This window comes from Semicossyphus pulcher, unplaced genomic scaffold (genome assembly GCF_022749685.1).
Source record: "Semicossyphus pulcher isolate SPU_LCO1_2020_fin unplaced genomic scaffold, fSemPul1.0.p SCAF_11, whole genome shotgun sequence".
Classification (NCBI taxonomy): Eukaryota; Metazoa; Chordata; class Actinopteri; order Labriformes; family Labridae; genus Semicossyphus; species Semicossyphus pulcher.
The window spans coordinates 8,158,880-8,181,736 of record NW_027211615.1 but is presented as its reverse complement, the minus strand read 5'-3'; the positions used below and the strand labels follow the sequence as shown (position 1 = coordinate 8,181,736).

Sequence of the window (22,857 nt, the reverse complement as noted above, 5' to 3'; positions counted from 1 at the left end):
GTATTTTGTCACAAGGTTGAATTAAAAGCTTGATAATGGGAATGTTCAGGAATGTATTCATGACAAATAAATATCTATAACTGCCATTATGTCAGATGCCTGCTTTGTATTCTTTTAAAACCTGTTCTTAATCTTGTACAACAACTGTAATAAAGCTCCAGCCATTTCCACGTGATGTCCATTTGGGAGTGACAAGCGCTGATCATGGGATTTTTGTGCCTTATGCTATGTTTGAATATTGTGAGGTTTCATAGAAATCCGTCCCCTTTTCACATTATTACATTGATGTCATTGGCATTAAGTGGTCTGCTTAGTGAGTAGACCGGGAATTCAAAAGGGATTAAACTCATTCATCCTCCAATCCACACAGATGAATGGAAACACACCACCAAGATGCTTTTAAAGTGCAGCTGCGTGCCAATGAGTACAGTATGAGAGGCAGAGCGAGGGGTGCTCACCCCGCAGCCAGGTTGTGGATTTATGCTTAGACATAAATCGGTCTGACAGATTGGCAGGGCACTTGTTGAGTTCAGCGCAAATCTCTCGCCGGCCTCCAGGGGGCAGAGCTGCCTCGGTGCCCCAGGGCGACTCTGCCCTACGCTCTGGGCTTAGCTGCTCGTTACATTAAAACAGGGGCTTCTGTGACAGAGTCAGCATTATGAAAGCTAAGAGGATTAGCTGATGGACATTTCTGGCGTTCGCGGTCAATTATCAAAATGAAAAGCAGTGACTGGGCAGGGCTGGCATGCTCCGTGGCACAGAAGAGCTCCTCTCTCCTCCTGCTCCTGCTCCTCTCCACTCTCACTCTCTATCTCTCACTCAGCTTGTGTGTGTCACAGGTTACTGAGGTTCAGGAGGGAGGGGAGAAAAAAGAGAGATAAATAAAGGCATCATTTATGAACATGAAAGTTTTTTGTGTGTGTGCGTCCGCGTGCGTGCGTGTGTGTGTATGAGCCACGGATTAAAAAAGAGCATTTAAATTTTAATGTTTCTAAAGTGCAAAACTGTATGTTATGCAACTATAAAAACAGGCCGGCACGTCAGCCAGCCATCCGTGCTCAAGTCTAACTCCTCCAACCATGTGCATGATGATCACCCCCCTACATACACACACTCTCCTACTCCTGTGTGTGTGTGCACCCTCTTATGATTGCTCAACAGGGTATCAGTGTAGGAGGAGTCTGATGCACATGTGATGTTGGAGAGTTTGGGATGATGAAGAGGAGTTGTGAGGAGGCAGGGAAAATGGGGGTGGGGGGGTGTATTGGTGTAAAAGTAGCATTCGGCAGCTGCCTGTGTTAAGGATCTACCCCGGGGATTCACACAACGCTGCAAACGTAATCAGCCGAGTCAATGTGCCACCACCGCTGCAGCGGACACATCGCTCCGGCAATGACACCTCACCTCCATCCACAACCGCCGGCAACATCCTCGCTTATCACCCAACTTTCTAATACAGCCGTTAGACCTCAGTGGAGCACGGCGGAGGTGAGGCTGTATATCCATGTGTGCCGGAAAAAGATAAGAAAACAAACTGCTGAAGCGTTTCATTTTTTTTTTTACCCCTGTCACAAACAGCCAGGGAGGTAAACAGGTTTTTTTGTTGCTGCCAGAGACAGTTGCCTAAAATATAAAGTGAAGGATGTTAATTCGAGCTGGCTCCATACATGTCAGGCTGAGTAATTTACAGTCCCAGTTATCACTGCAGGGACAGTGTCATCTCACCGCTGTATTACTGATGGTCCTGCTGCATGGCCAGACTTGATACGGGTATTCAGAGGCCGGTTTGAATCAGCTGAAGAATGTCTCCATCTGGTGTTACTGCAGTAACTAGTTGACCTAGTAGAGAGTAAACGCTGCGTGGTGATAAACAAACAGCACATGCAACAAAAAAGGAGTTTTGTTTTGGTACCAAATTTATACTTTTCAATGTGATTAGTTAAAAGAATATCAAATTTTTTACATTACAAAATACTGCAAATTAATTGCATAAGCGTTAAAAAGGGGACTTCCACCAATTCACATAGTTTACGTGTTGCAAACGGAACTATTGAGTCTCAGAAATAAGTGGTGCATTCCTACTTTGATGATTTTATCATCTCAGTTTGGACTGAGACATGACATTTTTGCAGGATATGTCAGACAGGGAGAGTTGAATTAAGGTAAATTAAAAGTTAGTCATGAGTTTTCCATCAGCCAGCAGTGGTTGGTCTGTCAGAGAGGGTAGGCGGAGCTAAGTGGCTGCTTTTTCGGTCTCTGCAGATCGCTGACGACAGATACAACTTCAAAATAAGTGAAAATCCAAAGAAAAAGAAACAACGCTCAGATGAAGGCAGACAGTCTACAAAAGGAAAGCGACCATCAGCCAGGAAAATCAGGAGTTACAACCGGAGCCAACTCTGGACGTCACACATGCAACACTGTCTGGATATCTGGGAAGAGTGCTCCTGCAATTACTGTTTATCTCTATACGTGCCGCCAAAGAGAACGAAACTGAGATCTTCAAGATTACCACTTTAACTTCAGCCAAAAAGTAAAAACTAGGATATTCTGATTTCTTTAAAATAAATATTTTCTGCCTTTGTATGGTGCCAAACTTTATGCAAGCACAAAAGGATCGGACCAAGATTTTGATGCCAACTTTTTACAATAATCTAAAAGTAGTGAAGTTTAAAGCAAGCTCTGTCTGTGGACATCTGAGACAAACCTTTAACAGAGATGCATATTTGAAAAAAGACTGGTTTTAATGACAGAATCGGAGGGAAACACGTCATTCAGGATGTTTCTGTACACTGTGAGGAGTTTCAGGAGTAGTTCACGATTGTTTAAACAGAGAGTTCAGTTCGATGAAAGCATCTTGCTCTCACATAATGGAGGTAAACTAACAATAAAAAAATGTTTCCTGGAAGAAAAACTACAAAAGGGAAAATGCACAACAAGGTTTGCAGGGAAACAGCCGGAGCTGCCCATGAGGTGTGTAACACTCTCTTCTGGGTTAAGTCCTCTTGCAGGATTGTCTCTATAATGCCGTGGTTTGCTCTTCTGCAGCGTGTCCTCCTCCTCCTCCTCCTCCTCCTCCTGCTGCTGCTGCTGCTGCTGCTATACCACGGCGTACTGCTGATACAGCAGCTCCCGGATCTTATAGTAGTCGTCACACAGGCAGCCTTCCAGCCCGATGCGTCCGGTTTCAGTCTGGACAAAGAGTACAAAGATGCAGGGGTCATACAGGTCCATTTATAACACTCATTTACACTTTGTATAACATTTTTTCACCTCTAACATTGATGTAGGAGTCTTGTACAACTCGCTGCCGACCTCTAAAATAAAGGAACCTCATTTGTTTCCCACAGACCTTCACAGATTTGGGATTTAAATGTCTAATGAAGCGATCCACTTCCAAGATTTTAAATAGCACACACAGTCACACACACACACGAGCACACACTCCTTCAAAAGTCCCACGTCTCTTTGATTTCATTTTCTGGGTTGCGCCTATTTTAAGTTCTTGTCAATTATGCATTCTGTTGTTGGTGTCCTGGCTCAATTCTACTTTTCCCTTTACTTTAGGTTGAAGTTCTGCCTGTGATACTTTTTCTGTGTGTTTCTTCTGAAGTGAGATGTGCTCCGGTGCCACTGGGGTTTTTTATCCCACTTAGGGGAGCTGTGTTTGTTTATCTTTGCGTTTCATGTTTCAGTTTGTGTCAAGAACAGAAAACTTGTTTCATATGGTGTCAGTAATAAACCTCTAAATAAGACCTGTTCAATTGGCAGCTTCTGAATCAAATCTGTCCATGACAACCTCAGTCTGGTTCTTTTATCATTTATTATTTCTTACAATAAGAGACGTAAGACACAAATTATACAGAGCTATCATGAGTTCATTTGCGAGTACATTGTTTGAATATCAAAGGATAATCATTTTATCAGCAGGCTATTTAGCCCATTTGTTAGCTATGTTTGTTATTAAACACAGAAATGCATATTAAAGTTGCTTATTTGACCCAGGCTGTTCAAGCAGAGGGGTTTGAGTGGAGTCAAAAAGATATTAAATGCAACATTGTGCTTATTAAAAACAACCTACTTCTCTTCTAAGATTAAAACGGTGCATTGTTGACAGATTTAAATGTAAGAACTAAATGTTCTGCCCCTTGGCACTTCACTGCTCTAAATATGGCTCTTCTAAAAAGTTTTTGAATAGGCCTATTTTAAACTGTACAGGACCAAAGTTGTCCTTTCAAACTTGTACTTTTCAGCTTTAAATAGAAATAAATCACTTTTAAGTAAATAGGTTTTGTGATATTCCGACCCATTACAGTCGTCTTTGGAGAATAAAATAAATCGTTTAATGTAATTTATTACACGGCTGTGTTAAATACTTGATTCTGATTGGTAAATTACACTAGGGATGCGGCTCTAATGTCAGAATCAGATGAACTGTAATCATATCAATCCGCCGAAATAAGTCCGGTAACTTTGACGTCGGTCTGTTTACAGAGGGGAAAAAAGTGAAGTGAAAACTGCGTAGAGAAACAAAGGTTAAACGATTCAAAAACTGAAGGCTACGACGGAGAGAGCTACAAAACTGAAGTCGGCACATGAAGTAAACATTAAACGGGACACAGTACGGGGATACGGCGGTGTTTAAAGACGGTGAATGGCAAAGAAAACGTCAACAGACTGACAGTGACGACAGGAACACCTCATTCAGGTGCTGCGCTGACTCATGCGGTCAAAATCAACATCTCTTACTTCACCATCAGAGGAAATGTTTCCATTTAGGCTAGGCTAGGTTTGCTCGTTTTTAATGTGAGTAATAACAGCTAGGTTAGCTCATTTTAATGAGAGTAATATTAGCTCGGTTAGCTTAAGTAGGCTACAGAGTTAACCATTGGATGCAGCTCTCACTGTGAGTGTAACGGACTATTTTTAAAAGGAAATATAATCATTTTAAAAATTAATAAAATAATTTCTAAATCAATATAATGTGTCAAATAATTGACTTCGTAAGTAAATAGCCGTGTAATACGCGGGATAATGTATAGTGAGTAGGCTGATATAGCGGAATGGAACCCCGACAGGGTGAACAGGACCCCGACGTGATTCTGACATAAGCATATAATGCACATAATCTGACTTTGTTAGTGATCACTTCTTACTGTTGTGCATATCAGTCATCAAGCTGCAGTAACTTAAGTATGATGCACTGTAAACACCACTGAACTGATGCACAAGTGCTCACAAGCAAATTGGTTCACAGCCAATACCACACATAAAAGGACTTTAATATAACAGTCTACAGCGTGTGCTGCCTCTGCCTGTGTTTCCACACTAAGCTGCAGTGTTTCTTACTGCAGTGAACAGCACCGACTGCTCAGGATGCACAATCCATCATCAAACAGCAACAGAATGCTTAAATATGTTTACAGGTTTAGCATGTCTTATGGGAACATTCGTCACGACTAAGGCAATAAATACTCTACTGAAAATGTATTCTTTCTGTACCTTTTTGTTGCACTGATAAATCATTGTCTTCAAGTTCTTCCTGAGGCGTTGGAAGGTACACTAGTTTATAAAGGCTTCAGACAGGAGATGTGAGAGGATGTGTTTTATGAGATGAGCCAAAAGCCTTTGAAGTTTGATTTGTTGGAGACATTTTGGGTGGACAATTAAAGGGCCAGTTCGCCGATTTTCAACCTCAGTCCTATCATGTTATAAAAGGGAGCTAATGCCATTTTGGTAGAAAGAAAAAAAGCTATTTAACTCTGTGCCAATGGGCCCTGGAAAGCCTCCACCAGACTACATAAAACGCGTGATCTGGCGGAGGCCAGGGAGCTCACTAAACTACACTTCCTCAATCTAGGACGCCCGCCTCCGATGTCATGTCATGATGTTTGAAATGTAGACTGCAGACCTGAAGATTTTTTAGATGAGCCACCGGTATATTCTCGTCGTATTTCGGATTCTGTACCGCTCTGAGCCATTGTCTGCAGCAAATGGCAGTATTTCACTCCAGTGTCTCTCGCTGGGCCGTTCCTTTCAGAAGGAGGGGTGCAATGCACACTGGGTGTTGTAGGAATGTAGAATGGGAGAAACCACGAGCTGTTTGTACAACTTCTCCACAGCTATGGCACCAATTTTAAATATTATTGCTTCCATCGATTACAGAGAACACCAGCTTTGACTGACAGCGGCTTTTTCCAGGGGCGAATTGCTACTTTAATTCTAGAGATGCTCCAATACCTTTAATTGAGTGTTGGCTGATGTACAGTACCCCTCCGAATACTGGTCCAATTAAATCAATAATGCATTCTCTGCTAGCTCCACACTGTGTTGTTTGTTATTGTCATACAAATAGATTTTTGGGGGGACACTTTGTTGTGGTGTTCGATTGGTACATTGATTGGCATACTCGCCAATACCTGATTCTGCATTTTAGGCAGATAAGACCATTAGGCCAATAAGACTCTACTTTATTCTTTTAAAAGGTTAAGTACAGGTCATTTTACTTCACATTCTTGTATTTTCCATTAAATATTTCTGTTAAGTGGTTTGGATGGAAAAAAAGCCTGAGCCATATGCCCCTGCGCCGGCCTCTTTCCCCTTTTTCAGTGCAAGTTGTGACTAGCGTTGCAGGGAGCTGATGGATAACATGCTTGCTGCACCTGTGGGAAGGACACTCACCCTGCGCACGGCCACCATGTTGTTACACACCAGAACTCCTCCCACAAACTCGGCCTGGATGCCCTCTCTCAGCAGGACCTGCTTGAAGTCAGACAGGCGGGGCTCGTTGATGAACACCGACTGATGCCCTGGAATCTGGAGGGAGAGTGGAAGAGAGCGCCGGTCACACTGAGTGATGTCTTGATTGCTTGTACGCCCTTGTGGACACATACTGGCCAGAACGCATTCAAAACTGTGGCGTCTTCAGACGTGAAAACAAGACTTTCTTGTCCGCTAGCATTGGCTGTCTGACAGTCACTGGGCAGAATGATGTATGTGCAGAGTTTGACACTAGACAGCTGTGTTCACATTAATGTGCTGCAGGAGGGACGTTTCTCCTACTCACCTTGAATCTGCATTAAAAGCATGTGTGCATTAGCATGATTTGTGTCGTTGCAACTAGCGTGGGAGCTAATCACGGTCTAATCTGCAGTTTACACAAGTGTGATGTCAAAGTTAAAGCCATTAGCATGCTTACACTGAGATGTGCTACTGAGTCAAGTGGGGGACATCTTGCTGCTACTTAAACTCTTGAAAAGAAAGTTTTTGCATATTCACAGGGTTCAGTCTGGGTTTACAATCAGGAAGATATTATTATAGGGTTTATAAATTAGTAGATTTTTTGGAGGACAAAAAATGTCAGACACAGATTATTATTTCGAGCAAGGTGGGGGGAATCTGACCGAATCTGAAATAATGTAATGACAGTGTCCCCCATCTGACCTCGTGTGGAGGCAGAGGCTCCAGCGTAGGAATGACGTCACTCTCCTCAGACACCTCCTTCTCATCCTCCCCGAACAGGTTCTTCATGGTGCGCTGAGCTGCCGCCGCCGCAGCGCTGTGATCTATCCCGAGATCTGGTGCAACCTCCATGGCCAGGTCGCCTTCCTCCACCTCCTCTTTGGCACCCTCCTCCAGCATCACGCCCATGTCCACCTTCACCACGCGCATGTCCAGCACGCCGTCGATCCAGGCCAGCTCCGTGTCTTTGGCCTTGCAGAACTGCAGGGAGCTCACCAGGGAGTCTTTCAACCGCACCTTTGCAGAGAGAAAATGAGATGAGATGAAGACACAGGCCTGTCATGGAGGATGGCTTTTATTTAGCCCTTTCTAAAGACATTAACCTTGGAGCTCAGTAGCCAAGGGGTTGTAAAAAGCAGAACAATTACCTGACAAAACTCTACGCTTTACTGTTGTGTCATTTAAAAGAGACGACCACATTACAACGGATGCTGACCTGGTAGATGTGTGTTTCACTGGTGGCGTCCACAGTCTCCTGCAGTTTGGGGGTGTACACTTTGATGTCCTTGCTGAAGGCCCTGCAGGACTCAGCCAGGTCCAGGCTGGCTTCTGGCGGCCCGTGAACAATCACCAGCTGTCTGGGCTTCATCTGATTAATAATCTTCTTGATGGAGTCGCCATCAGAGCGACCTTCGTAGTCAATGTACGACACCCTCGCTCTGTGGAGGAAAGAAGACGGGATGATAAAGCTTTTAACTGACGCTGATCTGTCAAACATAGGACACTATAGCTGTGTCCCAATCCAAAGGCTGCAGCCTTTGAAGGAGGCGGTCTACAGAGGATGCGCCACTCATAGCCCGGGTAGGCCGTTAAAGCAAAACTGAAATGAGACGGTCTGGTCTACGGATGATTTCCTGTTTGCGTCACCAGCTGCTCCCGCCCTTACCCTTTGCGTCACCAAACGTTGCTCCTGTCGCCTAGCAACAGGTAGCTAGGGGGCTAACTAGCTAGCATAACTAACGTCGTGTAACCTATTATTTCAAAGATAATTTGTTTCAAGGCTCCTTTCGTTTTTTTAAACATGTGTAACGCAGCTATTCGATTGAGTTGAAACCAAAACTTTTACATTTAAAAGTTTATTCTTCGGCCATCTCGTTTGAATTGGCACGCAATGAATATTGGGATACACTGGGCCGCGAAGGATGCACCTGGTGGATCTTTTGTGACCATGGTAAAGGAGGACGCATTTATCAGCCGCATCTGAAGAAGCCTTTGAAATGTGACAGCCTTCAGACAGACTTAGACTTAGACTTAGACTTAGACTCAACTTTATTGATCCCTTTGGGATGACTCAGCACACAGAGGGTAAAAAATAAAGATCAAAATATATATATCTATCGATATATATATATATATATCTATCGATATATATATATATATATATATATATATATAAATATATATATATATAAATATATATATATATATATATATATATATATATATATATAAAAAAGTACAAAATTAGATAACAAAATATATAAAATATACACTCTTAGAAAATGTACAAGTAAACAGTGGGTAATAGTTCAATTAAACTAAATTAGGTTATTGCACTGTGGTGAGAGATTATTGCACATTGACAGATTTTTATTGCACATATGACCCTTTGAGAAATAAATAGATATTACTATTGAATAAAAGAAGTTAACTACTATTAACTTTGTGAGCTGAATTAGTGGCTACCGCTAGTGAGAGAGTCTGTCCCTGTTACCTCCTCCCCCTAAGTGAGGAGTTGTACAGCCTGATGGCATGAGGGACAAAGGAGTTCTTCAGTCGGTTAGTCCTGCACTTTGGAAGGAGCAGTCTCTCACTGACCAGGCTCCTCTGGTTGCTGATGACGGTGTGCAGAGGGTGGCTGGCATTGTCCATAATGTCCAACAATTTGTTTAGTGTCCTTGTCTCTGCCACCGTCACCAGAGGGTCCAGCTTCATGCCGATCACAGAGCCGGCTCGCCTGATCAGTTTATCCAGTCTGGATGTGTCCTTCTTGGATGTGCTGCCTCCCCAGCACACTACAGTGTAAAAGAGGACACTGGCAACCACAGACTGGTAAAACATCCGCAGCAGTTTGCTGCAGATGTTAAAAGACCGCAGTCTCCTTAGGAAGTACATCCTGCCTTGTGTCTTCCCGTACAGGTGGCTGGTGTGTGTTGACCAGTCCAGTTTGTTGTCCAGACACAGCCCGAGGTATTTGTAGGAGTCCACACTCTCCACCTCAGCTCCCTCTAGTAGGACTGGTCTCGGCTTCGGTCTGGACCTCCCAAAGTCTATGACCAGCTCCTTTGTCTTAGAGGTGTTGAGCTCTAGGTGGTTTGTGCGGCACCAAGCAGCAAAGTCCCCCACCAGACTCCGATACTCCTCCTCTCTGTCGTCCCTGATGCATCCAACGATGGCTGTGTCATCGGCGTACTTCTGTATGTGACACAGCTCTGAGTTGTGACAGAAGTCCGAGGTGTACAGGGTGAAGAGAAGAGGGGCCAGCACTGTGCCCTGGGGGGCTCCAGTGCTGCTGACCACAGTGTCAGACGTGGTGTCCTTCAGCCTGACGTACTGTGGCCTGTCGGTGAGGTAGTTGGATATCCAGAACGCGTTTTGCAGGCTGTAAAACACGAGGCGCACCGCGCTGCCTTTTTCTGTTGTTAAGGCAACCACCAAATCATTAGCTGTCAATCTAACCGTTACTGTTGCCATTTATTGTGGTTAGCTATAATACCTAACTTTGTGTTCAATAGATTAGTTATATCTTGGTAAAAAATGGACAGGCGACGGGCACTTGCTCTGGCTTTGATGGAGGTTGAGAGGCTGTTACCAAATACATTAAACTCAGAAACAGAGATCTGTGTGGGTAAATGAGACCCTCAAAAAGAGGGAAGATCACGGCGACCACTCAAGGTCGTCATCCCCACAGAAGGCCTGCCTCTCCATTCAACTGACTGGACAATGAGAAAAAACGGCAATGACGCTTTTCAGCTTTGAGTTGAAGCTTTTTCAACTCGAGTCACTCAGAGTGTTTCCTCAAAAGCGTCCCTCTCATTGAAAGCAACAATAAAAAAGCCGCCCATAGCTGCTAAAACACGCTCTGTCTGATACGGTCTTCAGAGGCAGGAGCCCCAGGATTGGGACACAGCTTATATTAGCCTCACAATATTTACACCTGGAGGCAATCCAACACAAAATTGTACTGTGGCCACTGATCTGCTCTAACGGAAGTTAATAAGGGAGACGGGAACATTGCAAACTTGAAGGATCACTAACCTGATTTCAAGATTTTCTATGCTGGAGATGCATTTAGTGGGAACAACAGACAGATCCTGGTCCATAGGCTCATCGCCATTGGTCAACCCGGCTTCCAGTTTGTTTTTCTCCTCCTCTGTGGCTTGCAGTTCAGGAACCAGAAACTCTTCCAGCCTGTGAAAGACCAAAAAAACGGTTAATTGTTGGCACTGCTCCATGAGTGTAGTTTCTTTCAGTAATCAAATATTTATGCGTTTAAATATTGCAGTACCTGATGATCTCCCCGTACTCGTCCCATTTGATTCTCTCCTCATGCGTGGGGAACATGGGGTAAGACTTTTTGGCTTGTTTGAAGAAACTGCCTTTGCGGCTCCCCTCAGCTTTCATCATCAGGTCGTGGTGTTTGGTTTTCACTGCAGCTGGCTGATCGAGATCATCGTCCATGTCGCTCTCGTCGCTCGAGTCTACATCCACCCTGCGAGCGCACAAAATGAAAATTAATTCTTCCAAAAGCAGACAAAAGCTGCGGCATATAAATGTTGTCTTTTAGTGTCATGACTTATCTCCCATTTACAGATTAACATTTAAATAGCCTGTTTTAAATGTGCAGTGTGGACCGTGATTTGCATTTAAGTCGGCTTTTTACAGAATTTGCTGTTTTAGCTGTTAGACCGTGAAATCATATGAATTAAATGTTTTGTGCGTGTAACAGTCATAAAACATCATCAAAAAGAGACATCGAGCCCAAAAGCATGCAGTCACCCCGTGCATGTTTCTGCTGCAACTCACTCTTTTGCTTGTTCCAGCTTTTTAGCGGCTTCTTTCTTTATTTTATCCTTTTCAACGTATTCTTCCAGCTCCTTGCCTTCGAGCTTCACTCTTTTCTTCACCTGTCAAGAGGAAAAGATGGATATGGTGCTAATGACGTCTTTGTTGTTACCTTAGCTGGTACATAATGTGAGAGACATGAGCCTCCCATGGGCTAAGAGACACATGAAAACAGCTCCTCAACTCGAATCACATTCAAGGGAAAAAGCAGGTCTCACCTCCAGAAACAGCATCTTCTCTCCGGGGTTGTTGATGAGGTATCGGGCCAGTGTTCCAGGTGTTGTGCGGTAGGTGAGGATGACTGAGTTTTTGGCATCTTGGCACCATTGGATGAAGAGTTCTCTGGAAAAGCCGGACTCGAGATCTGGCTGGCTGCAGAGCACCACTTTGGGGCTGGGCACGCGGGCCAGGTCAGCCAGACTGTGGCAGAGCGTCAAGTGACGGAACTGGAAGGGGTTGTTTCTCCTGTCTTCAAAACACCTCATGAGCTTATCACTCATCCACTCCACCTGCAGAAAGACACAGGATTAACAATTACGACTGTTGAAAAGCGTATACTGTGATAGAATTTGCTAAGTCTGTGCACTAGTGTTAACAAGATAAGTTATTAAGCACATCAATTGGATGAAGTGAGAAAATCCATGATTGATACCTGAGACTTGGAGAACTCGACCACATTATAGCTGACATTGTTGAGCAGAGCGAGTGGGTAAACTCCCAGGCCAGCATCCCTTGTCCTCCAAATCTGGTCCAGGAGCTGAGCCAGCTCCAGCACACGCCCAGCTGTATCCACGGCGATAAGGACATTACCGTCACCTCGCAGGGTCTCCATCACATTGGCTGGGAGTACAAAAATATAAGATTATTAGAATAAAGAGAATTTTTTAAAAATGTCGATTCAGCTTGAAATATCGGTAAAGATCAAGAAGATGTTTGTTTAAGTGTAAATGAGGATTGTATCTTTCATTTGTTAGACCACTGAAACACATTATAAAATGATAACTATATAAAACAATATATCTTAAAATGGTTCATGATTCAATTTAATAAAACACTATAAAATGCATGCAGTAGAGTCTTGTAAAAGATTACTTACTAAGCAGCATCTCATCTCTTTGTTTACGACGTGGCTGCACATATGCAGCATTGAAGGAGTCTGTGATAAGTAAGGAAGGGCGACTAATGCTCTCCAACGTGCAGCCGTTGAGGTGACTAGAGTAGAAAAACAGAGAATAAAAGATCATTTTTGACCAGCCTGAAAAAAATCTAGAATAAAAAATATATTCTATTTTAAATAATTATTTTGTCTGTGCTCACATCTCTCTCTTGTGGTTGAAGTCCACGGCATAAACAATTTCCTCCTCCCCGTCCTTCACTATTTTCCAAATAGTACCTCCGATCATGTGACCAGCTGGTAGCGGCGTGATGGAAAGACCATGCCCTTTTCCTGTTTGGCAAAAATAAATGCATTAAACACCTTGTGGTACATAAACAATGATGACTCCTCTTGACCTATAAGAGTCTACAACTAACTTACCTTTCAGATTGACAATCTGAGAGTATTTCAGCTGCTGGATTTTATCAAAAGCACAGTCCACATCATCAAGGGTGAAGAGTGTGAAATCTTCACTGTTATCTCGAGACTAAATGGAGAGAAGGAAATTATTAAGAAAGTATGGCTAAATGTGCAGTTAAGCTCTGACTCATCATGACTTTACATTCATGACATTTCTTACCTGATATAGATCGTACATGAACATCTGACCCATCTTGTAGACAGGAATTGTAGCATAGATAGTACAGTTTAGTCCCAGTTTCCCCACAGCATACGGCAGGGCTCCCAAGTGCATGGGGTCAGGGTGGGAGAGGAGGACAGCATCCACCTGATGAACATATCTGCAGGGGGAAAATGGAAATCACACACCTATAATTCATAGAACATAAAGACAACAGGTGTAATCAGGATATGGATACAATAATTACCGTTTCATAGCATCGATGATGTCCATTGAGAAGTTCTCATCCCAGCCACAGTCCAGCAGGAAGCGGAATTCATCCACCTGCAGCAGGTAGCAGAGGGCCGACTCCTCCTGAACCCCTGACACGGCTGTCAGTTTAATAATGGACGTCATGTTTATTCAGATTTCACGCTGAAAGTAAGACACAATGTATTGTTATAATGAGAACAACGCAACCAACATAATAAAAACAAACCAATATCACCTCTTTAAGTTGTGTGGCTCTATATGAGTTAGATGACAACTGAGCACAAAACTCATTCAATTAAATCAACAAACATAAACTTGGTTCGAATGTAAATTGAACAGTATTGAAAAATGCTAAAATTGCATAAGGTTCGGCCTGAGTAATAAGTGGCTGGCTAGTCGAGCAGCAGATAAATTATACGTAAACACAGTTTGGTTGCTAGCTACAGCTAGGCATGTGCGACATACCATTAAATATGCGATAATATAAATTTTCTCCCGTTGGAAACAGAAACACAATAAGTTAGATTTCTATAATTCCAACATTAAGAAATTTTGGCTAGCGCCTTTGAACACACACAAGACGAGCAGACACGACGCTAGCCGCAGCGTCATGTGTGAAAGGGCAAGGGAGCGTACCAAGTGTGGCGGTATTAACAAAACCTGATTTTATGAAAAAATACCGACAGCTTTTTTGTTTTTCGAACAACACTGGAACAAATGTGCCTTTATAATTGTGAATTCATATATTGGAAAGGGTAAAATAACCCACCACAAAGACTTTTGTGTTTTTATAATGTTTTTAGTTTAAAATAACACCGTCCTCTTTGCATAGTTGGTAGAGTCCAATGTCCTCTGCCTGCATAGTGAAGAGCTGAAGGCCACGGCTTGGTGTAAACAGAAGGTAATATTTAAGATGCTCCAACTTCGTGCCTCGTCATTGTTTCAGTCATTGTACAAAAACGTGTTTATTCTTCTGAATATAACAAATGTTAACTGAGAAACCATTTTTAACGAAAATCTGACACCTATTGCTAATGCTAGCTAGCTAACTGACTAGCTAGCCTGTATCTACAGGCTCTGGTGCAATTAGCTCAACAGTACTTGGTGTTAGAAAAGGTATGCGGTCTTGTTATGTTTAAGCATTTAAGTTGCATTTTTGTAGTCGATGTAATACAATGCATCGTATAAATGTAGAAGAAGAGATAGCAGCCGAATACGTGGTTTACTTGGATTGTTGTACTGCTGTTTTATGTAAGCTATCTAGATACTTATTAAAACCTACAGATAACCTTCATTTATCATAAATCACCCGAGAGCTCCGCCTGACAGACTTTACAAACAATGAATTGTATAAATGTCCCTACTCTCCATTGATTTCGGTTTGCACATAGCCCACATAGTGTCCACTCAAACAAGTTTATCCAAAGGTAAAAAACGAAGCTCTCATCAATAATGATTTGTCATATATTGTTGCTGCGTTATACTATAAAACAGCATTATTTGTGCATCATTCTTAGTGTGACTCTTGTTTTATGGAATTCTTCATATAAAGGTGGACTGTCCTACAATACATTTTAGCCCTGTCAAGTAATAGGAGTTTCCTATGAATCCTTTTAAACATCTGTACCTTTGCTAAGAATTTAAATACATGATCTTGACTGCTTAGAATGTTTTCAGATTAACTTGATTAGTTGTTGGTTTCAACTATGTGGGGCATCAACCCCTCTATCTAATAGCAAATATAAGCATAATCGTGTTTAACATCAGTGCCACAGAATTTACTTTACAATGTTTCTGTCTCTGCAGGAACCATGGTCAACTTCGCAGCGTTTGCTCGTACGCATTGGGTGAACATATTGATTCCCGCTGGCTTTTTACTTGGCATGTACTTGGACAGACAACAGGATGGAAAGCTGACAGCTTTCAGGAACAAAAGTGCTTTGTACAGCAGGTAAGAACACAAATCAAAATTCCACCTGTGTGCAGGTATAACGGTGTCCCCATTGGTTATCAGTGAACTAAGGCTCAGGTACCATGTTAAGTCTATAAAATGTAAAGACATTTATAGAACAACAAAATGCTTCTACAATTAAGAAGCTGGAACCAGCAAATGTTGAGCATTTTTTGGCTTTATTTAAGTTAATTAAGTTTTATTGAATATCAAAATATGTGGTGATTAGTTTGTTATTGATTAATCGGTACAGCTCTAGCTTGAACTAATTTTATTCATGCTTTCAGCTAAAGGCTCTGTGAAAAAAGGAAAACATTAATAAGCTGATTACAGCCTCTAGTTTTATCATTTACCTTGTAAATTTTCTGTGTTTAAAGCCGAAACAGAGCTCAAAGCACTTTAAAAATATAATATGAATACATCTGGTCCCTTATTTGTGATAGCAAGCATTTCAAAAACTTGCCGGACATAAAGGTTATCTACTGCTCTGCATGTAAGCTTATGTAACCTTCTTGTTTTTGTTCTCTGTAGGGAGCTGAAGCCTGGTGAGGAGGTGACCTGGAAGTAGACCACCCCTTCCTGAAATGTGTCCTGTCATCTGTGGTGTAAAAGACTGATGGGTGGCCCCTAAAATCAGTATATTTAAGAAAACTATATTTCTGTTTATGAGTTGTATCAACCAATAATAAACATGCCCTTTGTCATCAAAATCGTTGGTGATTTTTTTGCATAACACACATTAAGACATTACACTTTAAAAAAACTGGTTTATTTGATGCTGAACAGAGCAAATTCATAATGAGGTTGTTAAATGACCATTTCAGAGCCAATGAAGACTACTTGGAACAAGAAGTGTTTTGAATTCATGATCTTATTTTGTACAAAGGCAATTTGAATCTATTCATGCAGTCAGCATGACTGAAGAGTCTGTGGCCACTACTGAGGCTCTGCAGTGTGGATAATCCCCCTCTCAAACAGCAGCTCAGCCAAAGAGATCTGGAAAGAAAAGAACCATATGGAAACCTATTAATCAAGTGCATCTCCTTACACCAAAACAACTATAAATAGAACAGAAACTATGCCTGAATGAACAGTAGAATCACGTTTCAGCACAGATTGTACACACTAAAAACATACCCTGTCTTCTGCAGAATCACAAGGGAAACTCCCTACTGTCACATATTTGGGATATGAATGGATCAGAAACTCGACGGCATCAGTGTGCTGAAAGAAAAACAAGTATTAGGCAAAGACAACACCCCCAGGAAACCGTGAACAAAACATCAAACAGGTCTTCTATTTACCTCTGCTTTTATTTCAAAACTCTTGAGCTCCTCTTTGTGGTAAACTCTGGAGTTGTCTGTTGTGTAGCAAAGATGAACAGCTTCTCCATCGCTGCACAACCTGCATGGAGAGAAAGCTTAAAAGCTGAAGCACCCGATAAACCAAGAGTTTTACATTTCTGCTTTAACGGATAATTGAAGCAGTTGTTTTTTAAAGCACATAAAATAAATTAATGCTCCACATTGTGAATAGTGCATCCCCGCCTGGTATCAACAACAAAAATTGCATTACCTGGCACATCCAGCCCGAAGAACTCTTACTCGGGTCTGGGAAGTGATTTGAGCACCTACATCCATAACCTGCCCACGCTCCCACCGAGCTGGTGCTCCTTGCACACTGCTGGCCAATTCATCTGTAGGGGACGGCATCAAATACTTCAAAGCCGAAAGCATTATGTAATCTAATGCAATGGTAAGATTACTCCTGCATAAAGAGTTCATTCTTAAAACTGGTGTATTAAATCAAATACCTGGAGTGAGCATAGGAGGAAGGCAGTCATGCAGGAAGTCTCTGGCTTTCTGATCTACAGCGGCATCAACCGGGGCGTAATTTGCAAGTTTATTCATCAGACTCTCGATTCGGGAAAAGAATTTTGCCCTGCGTGGGTCGTCCTAAACACACAAGGAGGATATGACTCATTGGTGAAAAGCCAAGGATGGTGATGGAGACAGAAAGTGAATACCAAATAAGTGGTTAAGTACCTTGTCAGAGTTCTGTACTCCCATGTACGTCAGGTAGTCGAGAGGTAAGCCTTGTCTGAACTCTACATCCTCCTCCATCGCGACTTCCAATGCTGCTGGAACCACCTGAAAAAAGAGTAGTTAAAAAATATAGTTGACATTTGGCAAGACATTATTCTTGTCCTGGAACAAGTGGAGTACTATCAGTCTTATTTTCAATAGGAACATAATATGCATGTCCTGATTGTAGATAAAGTATTTTGCATTAGTTACGTTTTTAAAACAGCCAGTGTTTACATACGTTGGGTAATTATTGTATACTATTTAATCCACAGGCCTCTTAGATTATGGTGCAGAAAGGTCAATGCTACTATGTAGGGCTGACCTGAATGCTCCGAAGCTTCAATCGTTGCCATGGTAATCCACGGCAAAAATCTGTATTCAAAATGTTTTTTTCCTTTTTAACCACAGATGTTATGAGACGAGCAGATATAACACAGATCTGTGTTTGTCATACTCTGTACCAGGCTCAATAAGGTTGCGTTCTGTCCGTATTGCCGCGCACCGTTACTATAAAGTGTAAAGTACGTCTCCACATGCTGTGAATGACACGAGCAGGAGCTGGAATCTGCGATCAGTTCATCATAGTTTATAATAACGCAGCATGGGGAGGACACAGGCGTTTAATAACGTGGATCTGTGTGTTAATCACTCGGATCTTTCTGTCTGTCTGTCACTGTTAACAGAGACTCCAGTCTGCTGTGTAGTTCACTCATTTCACACAGCTGTAGAAAAAGCATTCGGCTTCATGATCAAACTAAGTTTTATATAACATCACCACCCACTCCCTCCCTCCCTCTGTGCTCGTGCTCTCCCCTCTCAGCGCTGCAAGTCTGCATCACATTTTTTATTTCATGATGTGAAATGAAAAAACATCACCCCCTTCTTGGATTATCTCCTGATTCAATCAGCATGAATTACCTTCTGTAGCAGGTCCCCCCAGCTGTTCTTCTGGAAGGAGGAGATGGTGATGTGGAGGGAGTGAGCGTCTGGGAGGCAGTCGCCCTGGTGGATGAATCCTCGGGGGAAGTAGAGGAGATCCCCGGCTTCTAAGACAACTTCCAGGATCGGTTTCCCAATGTCCGACTGATCGAAGTTCGCTAGAGAGGAAAGCAGTCACTTTTAGTAATGATCACAGAAGGACACGTTTCAGTATTAGAAATTTCTTCACCAGTAAATAAAAGCTAGAAAAAGAAATGAATGTATTTTATACTCACGACTTGAAAGCACGGGCAAGATCTCATCTTCTGTCCTAAAAACAAAAAGTCAGAAGAAACAGCATCATTGTGTGTTTTATTCTATGAAGCTCTCAGTTGTTTACACATTTTTATATCAAACTGCTTCTAGAAGAACATCGTTTAGAGCACCATGAGCCACAAATTGTCCAATGAAGTGCCTAAAATATACCAAAGTACATTTGTGACATGTTTTATCATATATTTATGCAGCTTGCAAGGTTAAAAAATTGTTTGTATTAGCTGCCAATTGCAAATGATTAGTGCAAATCACTTTGTGTTCCATCAGAAAATGTTAAAATTAAATACTTGTTTTCATTTTTCTGTATTGTAAATGTAAAAAAAAGTTGCCATGAATTTAACTGTTCCTCGTTCTATCTCACCTCGGATTGTAAACACGCCAGTGTTTCTTTCCCTCCAGCTGAACCACAAACGCCTCGATGTCGTCATAATGTGGAGCAAAGCCTTGTGTTCCAGGTGGTGTCAGGTATCTGGTTAAAGCACACATTTAAAAAGACCCCCTCCAGTGAAAATCCAGTGTTTAACTTTGTAAACATCTCCATGTGGTGTTCTTCATGTGCTACAAGACATATCAGGGACAACATCAGCAGTCATCTCCATGGCTGGGCCTGTCTGCTTTTAAACTGCAGTGTACCAAGGACAGGCTGAACAACACGTTTTCAAATTGGCAGGTTTGAGACGTCACAAACCTAAGGAGCCAATCACGATAATGGATGGGGTGACGCTATGCATATCATTAAGTGTAACCTATGGCAACCACTTTGGCGATGCTCGAGCCAGCTGTAACCGTCATTGTCATTTTTGGAAACTCACTACTGACTACTAACGTTAACATAACTACTACTAATGACTACATTTCAAGCGAGCTAAGTTTCAACAAGATGCTGCTAAACGATGGCAGAGACGGGTTTTGTTTTGGCGATGGAGGGGGCGGTTGGAAATTTACATAGTGGGCGGGGACTATGCAGAGTCAGGAATTTTTAAATGAGGGAGAAGGGGAAGATTCCCTTGGGAGGTAATTAAACGTAATATGCACAGAAAAACATATCAGACAATTTTTTATTTCAAGTAGAGCATTTTATACGTCTTAAAACATGACTGGAGCTGGTCTTTAACAGTCATCAAATGGTCGGAAGAAGCTTTCTAAGGGAATAACTGTCACTGGTACTTACATGTTTGCTCCTGCCATGCTGCCAAACTGCTCCTGAAGGATAGACAGCACGTTCCATACAGTGGAGGAGAAAGCCTGAGGATTCAGCATGCGGAGGGAGCAGCCGCTCTGGGATATAGAGATACAATGATGATGATAATTACTTATCAGAGATGACTGCAGATGGTGCACTTAACGCAAAATGCCTTCTAGTTTCCAGCACAGGCATCTACATCTAACTGCTTTTTAATGAAGGTGGTTCTGAAAAGTTTGAAAGTGAGAAGAAACTTTAATGACTCTCGCGGAGAAAGCTGATGCTGCTAACTCGCTGCAAAGTGCAAACTTCTTAGGAATGCAATCAAGACAACAATGCAGAATGACAGTAATGTAGGAATAGAAATAATGACACACACAATAGAAATCTGCTGCCTGCACTAGTTTCACCTTACCTCATAGAAGTCCCACACAGTGAAGGGCAGAGCTCTCCCCGGAGGATTGTGCGTCTCCCTCTTGCCATTTGTGTAGCTCGTAACGTCAAGGTTCACTCCATACTGAACGTCCTCCTTAAATTAGACAGCACAGACACGTACGTAGTTCAGTATGAAAGATTTTTTTCTTCAATTAATTTTTTTCTTATCAAAGAAAATAATACAATATAAGTAAAAATCTTACAGGCAACAGAGCATATCTTGGCATATAGCTCCATAAAATGAGGACAATGAACAGAGATGTACAAATACAACACAAAATAATATACAATAAATGAGGCAGCTAATCAAACAGTAATATTTATTGCATATAATGTATTTATATTATAGACAGTGAAAAATGACACACACTTCATTCTACCCTTGAAAATCATGACTAAGTGTGATTAAAGAAAGAGAGACAATGTCCCAAATGTGTGCACCATCCAGCAAAATCAGGTTCTGACTGGTGGCAGAGAACAATGGAAATTGCCCACACATTTTGGGGGATCTACCCCTTGGTAGGAGAGACCCATCTCCTAATAGACACAATAGGGAAGATTATGACTATTATAAGTCTTTATTAAGTCTATTATACAACAACTAATCAACACCTTTGATCACCTGTTTCCAAAAAAAAAAACAAGGCCACATTCAATTAAGTAAAATTCCTTCTTCATCTTTACACTTTCAGCCATGAGTCAAACAGTAGTTTATTAAATGTAACTGTTATATGCCAATACCTGTGTATTGCTTTGTAATATGTACATTGAAAGCACCTTGAAACACAGGTAGGAGATTACAGATAATGTAAAGATGGGTGCAGTTTCTGTCTGGATATTATGTCAGTATCTTACCTGTCTTAAAATGCGATCAAACTCTGCTGTGGAGAAAAGTCCTTTGTAGTAATGTGGATTCTTACGCTGAACAAGAATAGGTTTCTTTTCCCAAGTTTCCCTATGAAAAGAGGATTTAATGGTGTAATTTTCCATTAAAAAAATGTTTTCATCCATTGTAGAATCGGTGTGTTTGGTGTGCTACCAAGAAAAATAATATTTGTCAGCAATTGTTTTGAGTTACAGACAGAAACTCTGCCATCACACAAATACCTACTTAAGGAAAGACTTGGCAGGGATAGGGTTGATGAGCCACTGGAACAGCTTGCTGGCTCTCTCTCTGCTGTTGTTGACTTTTGCCAGGTCTGACAGAAAAGCATCTATCTCCGCACCATCTTCATTTAGACACTCGTCTTCCTGTAACTGAAGCATAGGGACTACATGAACCATTACTGAACAGGATGATTGTTTTCATGATTAAATATATATAATTAATATGTCAGGGGTAAAAACAACATTGACATTTCAATTAAGAGATCATGAAATAACAGCCAAAATAATCTACCTTCATATCTTTGCAACAGGTACACACTTACCTCTGGATTTTCCAGAATGCTCTCCTCTCTTTGCGCTGCCTTCATGAGCTTCTTTTTCACTTTCTTTCCTTCAGGCTTTATTTGAGCTTTGTTGATCTTACTTACCCCATTCTCCTTCTTCTTTTTCTTCTTTTCTGCCACCTAAAACATCACACAAGTTATACATTAGGCTGAACACAGTCAAGCTGCATAGTCAGGCCTGAAAAAGAAGCTAAAATATAAATAAAAACATGCTTTTTTAACTAACTAGCTTTCAGGAGGGCTGTGCTATTTGAGCACTGTTCCTCCTCATGCAGCTGTGACAGATACGCGACTATCACAGAGTAAAGCATAAAACACTAAAGCAGTAATTATCATGTTATCTTCTGAAAGTTTACCTGCAGGGAAGGCTTCTTGGGAGGAGGAGGTTCGTCTGTAGAAATCGTTTGATATAAAGCAAAAGCTGACATGTGTTTTCTCTCCATTTTCCAGGAGGTACGTCATCACCCTGCGACTGTAAGCGTCTGTTCTTCAAGGGCTTTTTTTGTGTAAGTTTGCGCGCTAATGGACTCACTACTGCCCACCATAGAGTCGTACTGCAAGGTTCAGCCCAAAAGTAAGTAAGTAATTCGTAACACTGTTTTATTTTGAACAAATATACCAACGAAGCAAATGAACAAAATGTAAGATGAAAATATAAGACATTAAGAAGCAAATAAGTAATACTCACATTAAGAAACATATAGCGCGCTAATTCCCCCTAATTATATAATGTAAGTTTATTAAGAGCAATTCAATCAAGTCACTCAAACCAGAGTTGTAGACTAATAAGAAATCATCAGTCAGATTTACAGATCATAGCTAAGGCGACCTTTTTAAATGCACGGTCCAAGTATCATACATTACTTCTGCAAAGGCTATTGTACATTTTAGGAAGCTCCTCGGATGCAGTTTCCCACTTCCT

At 41.7% G+C, this 22,857-nt stretch overlaps 3 protein-coding genes across 4 annotated transcripts; 1 reads left to right on the top strand and 2 right to left on the bottom strand.

Moving 5' to 3' along the window:
* Positions 1-2,725: 2,725 nt before the first annotated feature.
* cpsf2 (cleavage and polyadenylation specific factor 2) lies at positions 2,726-14,161 on the bottom strand. 2 transcript variants are annotated; one of them, XM_069687316.1, is made up of 15 exons: positions 14,040-14,161; positions 13,570-13,736; positions 13,323-13,482; positions 13,124-13,229; positions 12,904-13,033; positions 12,683-12,798; positions 12,239-12,426; positions 11,805-12,095; positions 11,548-11,648; positions 11,030-11,233; positions 10,780-10,932; positions 7,958-8,180; positions 7,444-7,758; positions 6,682-6,816; positions 2,726-3,192 (listed from the first exon to the last, which is right to left on the bottom strand). In XM_069687316.1, the coding sequence occupies exons 2-15, from the start codon at positions 13,716-13,718 to the stop codon at positions 3,100-3,102; spliced, it is 2,364 nt and encodes a 787-aa protein (XP_069543417.1). In that variant the 5' UTR covers positions 13,719-13,736; positions 14,040-14,161; the 3' UTR covers positions 2,726-3,099. The 2 variants fall into 2 exon arrangements, with proteins under 2 accessions (XP_069543417.1, XP_069543418.1); XM_069687317.1 differs by lacking the exon at positions 14,040-14,161 and adding an exon at positions 13,810-13,889.
* Positions 14,162-14,404: 243 nt separating this feature from the next.
* On the top strand, positions 14,405-16,227 carry LOC138584607 (NADH dehydrogenase [ubiquinone] 1 beta subcomplex subunit 1). The gene is made up of 3 exons (XM_069656884.1): positions 14,405-14,475; positions 15,381-15,525; positions 16,057-16,227. The coding sequence occupies exons 2-3, from the start codon at positions 15,386-15,388 to the stop codon at positions 16,091-16,093; spliced, it is 177 nt and encodes a 58-aa protein (XP_069512985.1). The 5' UTR covers positions 14,405-14,475; positions 15,381-15,385; the 3' UTR covers positions 16,094-16,227.
* A 22-nt stretch (positions 16,228-16,249) lies between these two features.
* riox1 (ribosomal oxygenase 1) lies at positions 16,250-22,390 on the bottom strand. Its single transcript, XM_069656872.1, has 15 exons — positions 22,292-22,390; positions 21,915-22,055; positions 21,596-21,741; positions 21,340-21,439; positions 20,465-20,578; positions 20,038-20,144; positions 19,228-19,335; positions 18,827-18,861; positions 18,531-18,709; positions 17,571-17,675; positions 17,339-17,480; positions 17,101-17,221; positions 16,830-16,929; positions 16,663-16,749; positions 16,250-16,521 (listed from the first exon to the last, which is right to left on the bottom strand). The coding sequence occupies exons 1-15, from the start codon at positions 22,376-22,378 to the stop codon at positions 16,462-16,464; spliced, it is 1,632 nt and encodes a 543-aa protein (XP_069512973.1). The 5' UTR covers positions 22,379-22,390; the 3' UTR covers positions 16,250-16,461.
* Between the last annotated feature and the right edge of the window lie 467 nt (positions 22,391-22,857).